Source organism: Penaeus monodon, chromosome 22 (assembly GCF_015228065.2).
Source record: "Penaeus monodon isolate SGIC_2016 chromosome 22, NSTDA_Pmon_1, whole genome shotgun sequence".
NCBI classification, from domain to species: domain Eukaryota; kingdom Metazoa; phylum Arthropoda; class Malacostraca; order Decapoda; family Penaeidae; genus Penaeus; species Penaeus monodon.
Window position 1 is genome coordinate 4,778,996 of NC_051407.1, and position 669 is coordinate 4,779,664.

Genomic DNA, 669 nt, shown 5'->3' on the forward strand with positions numbered 1-669 from the left:
TACTAATACCAACAAACATAAAGGAAATGAAGACAGAAGCAGTAACAGATTTAAACAAACCCCACACCCTGACCTTCGCCCCAGTTGTAGTCTTGATGTCTTTCTTGGCTTGGACTTCCTCCTCGTAGTACTGCTTCCCCGTCATCAGTTTGTACACTTGCTTCCCCACTTTGCCCTTCAGGGTTGAGTCTTCCACAAGGACCAGCTTTAAGTCCCTTCGCTTGGCTAGCCTCTCCGCCTGCCTTAGGGTCATCACAGACACCTTTTCTGGGGGATCAAAGAGACAAATGAGCCTGCCATAATCTAGACAATGAATACAACAATAAAAACACAATACACAAAACAGCTTTAATAAAAGAATATCATAAGTAGATCCAAAAGTCAAAATCAGCTGTCCTATTTTGGTTCAGCTTGATGCAAAATGAAGTGAACAATTATAACAAATTCACAGAGGTTGTGGTAGTTACCATAGCCAAATTTGAAGTGGACTTAAATGAATGCACCTTATATAATTATAAGAAAAAAAAAAACACCTATGTGACATTATAAACCTGAAGTGGCTGGGATAAGTACAAATTACAGCCCACAAACTTGACTTTACAGGTCACGAACCTTTATAATGTTGAACTAAATAACTAAAAATAGAACAAATGCAAAGAGAAACATCTG

General features: G+C 38.6%; 1 protein-coding gene across 1 annotated transcript in view; it reads right to left on the reverse strand.

Annotated features, from left to right (window-relative positions):
• Positions 1-669, reverse strand: part of LOC119586838 (translation initiation factor IF-3-like) — a 7,258-nt gene that overhangs the window by 2,210 nt on the left and 4,379 nt on the right. Inside the window, exon 2 of the mRNA XM_037935566.1 lies at positions 74-267. Coding sequence (XP_037791494.1) covers positions 74-267 — 194 coding nt within the window. The remainder of the gene's footprint in view (positions 1-73; positions 268-669) is intronic.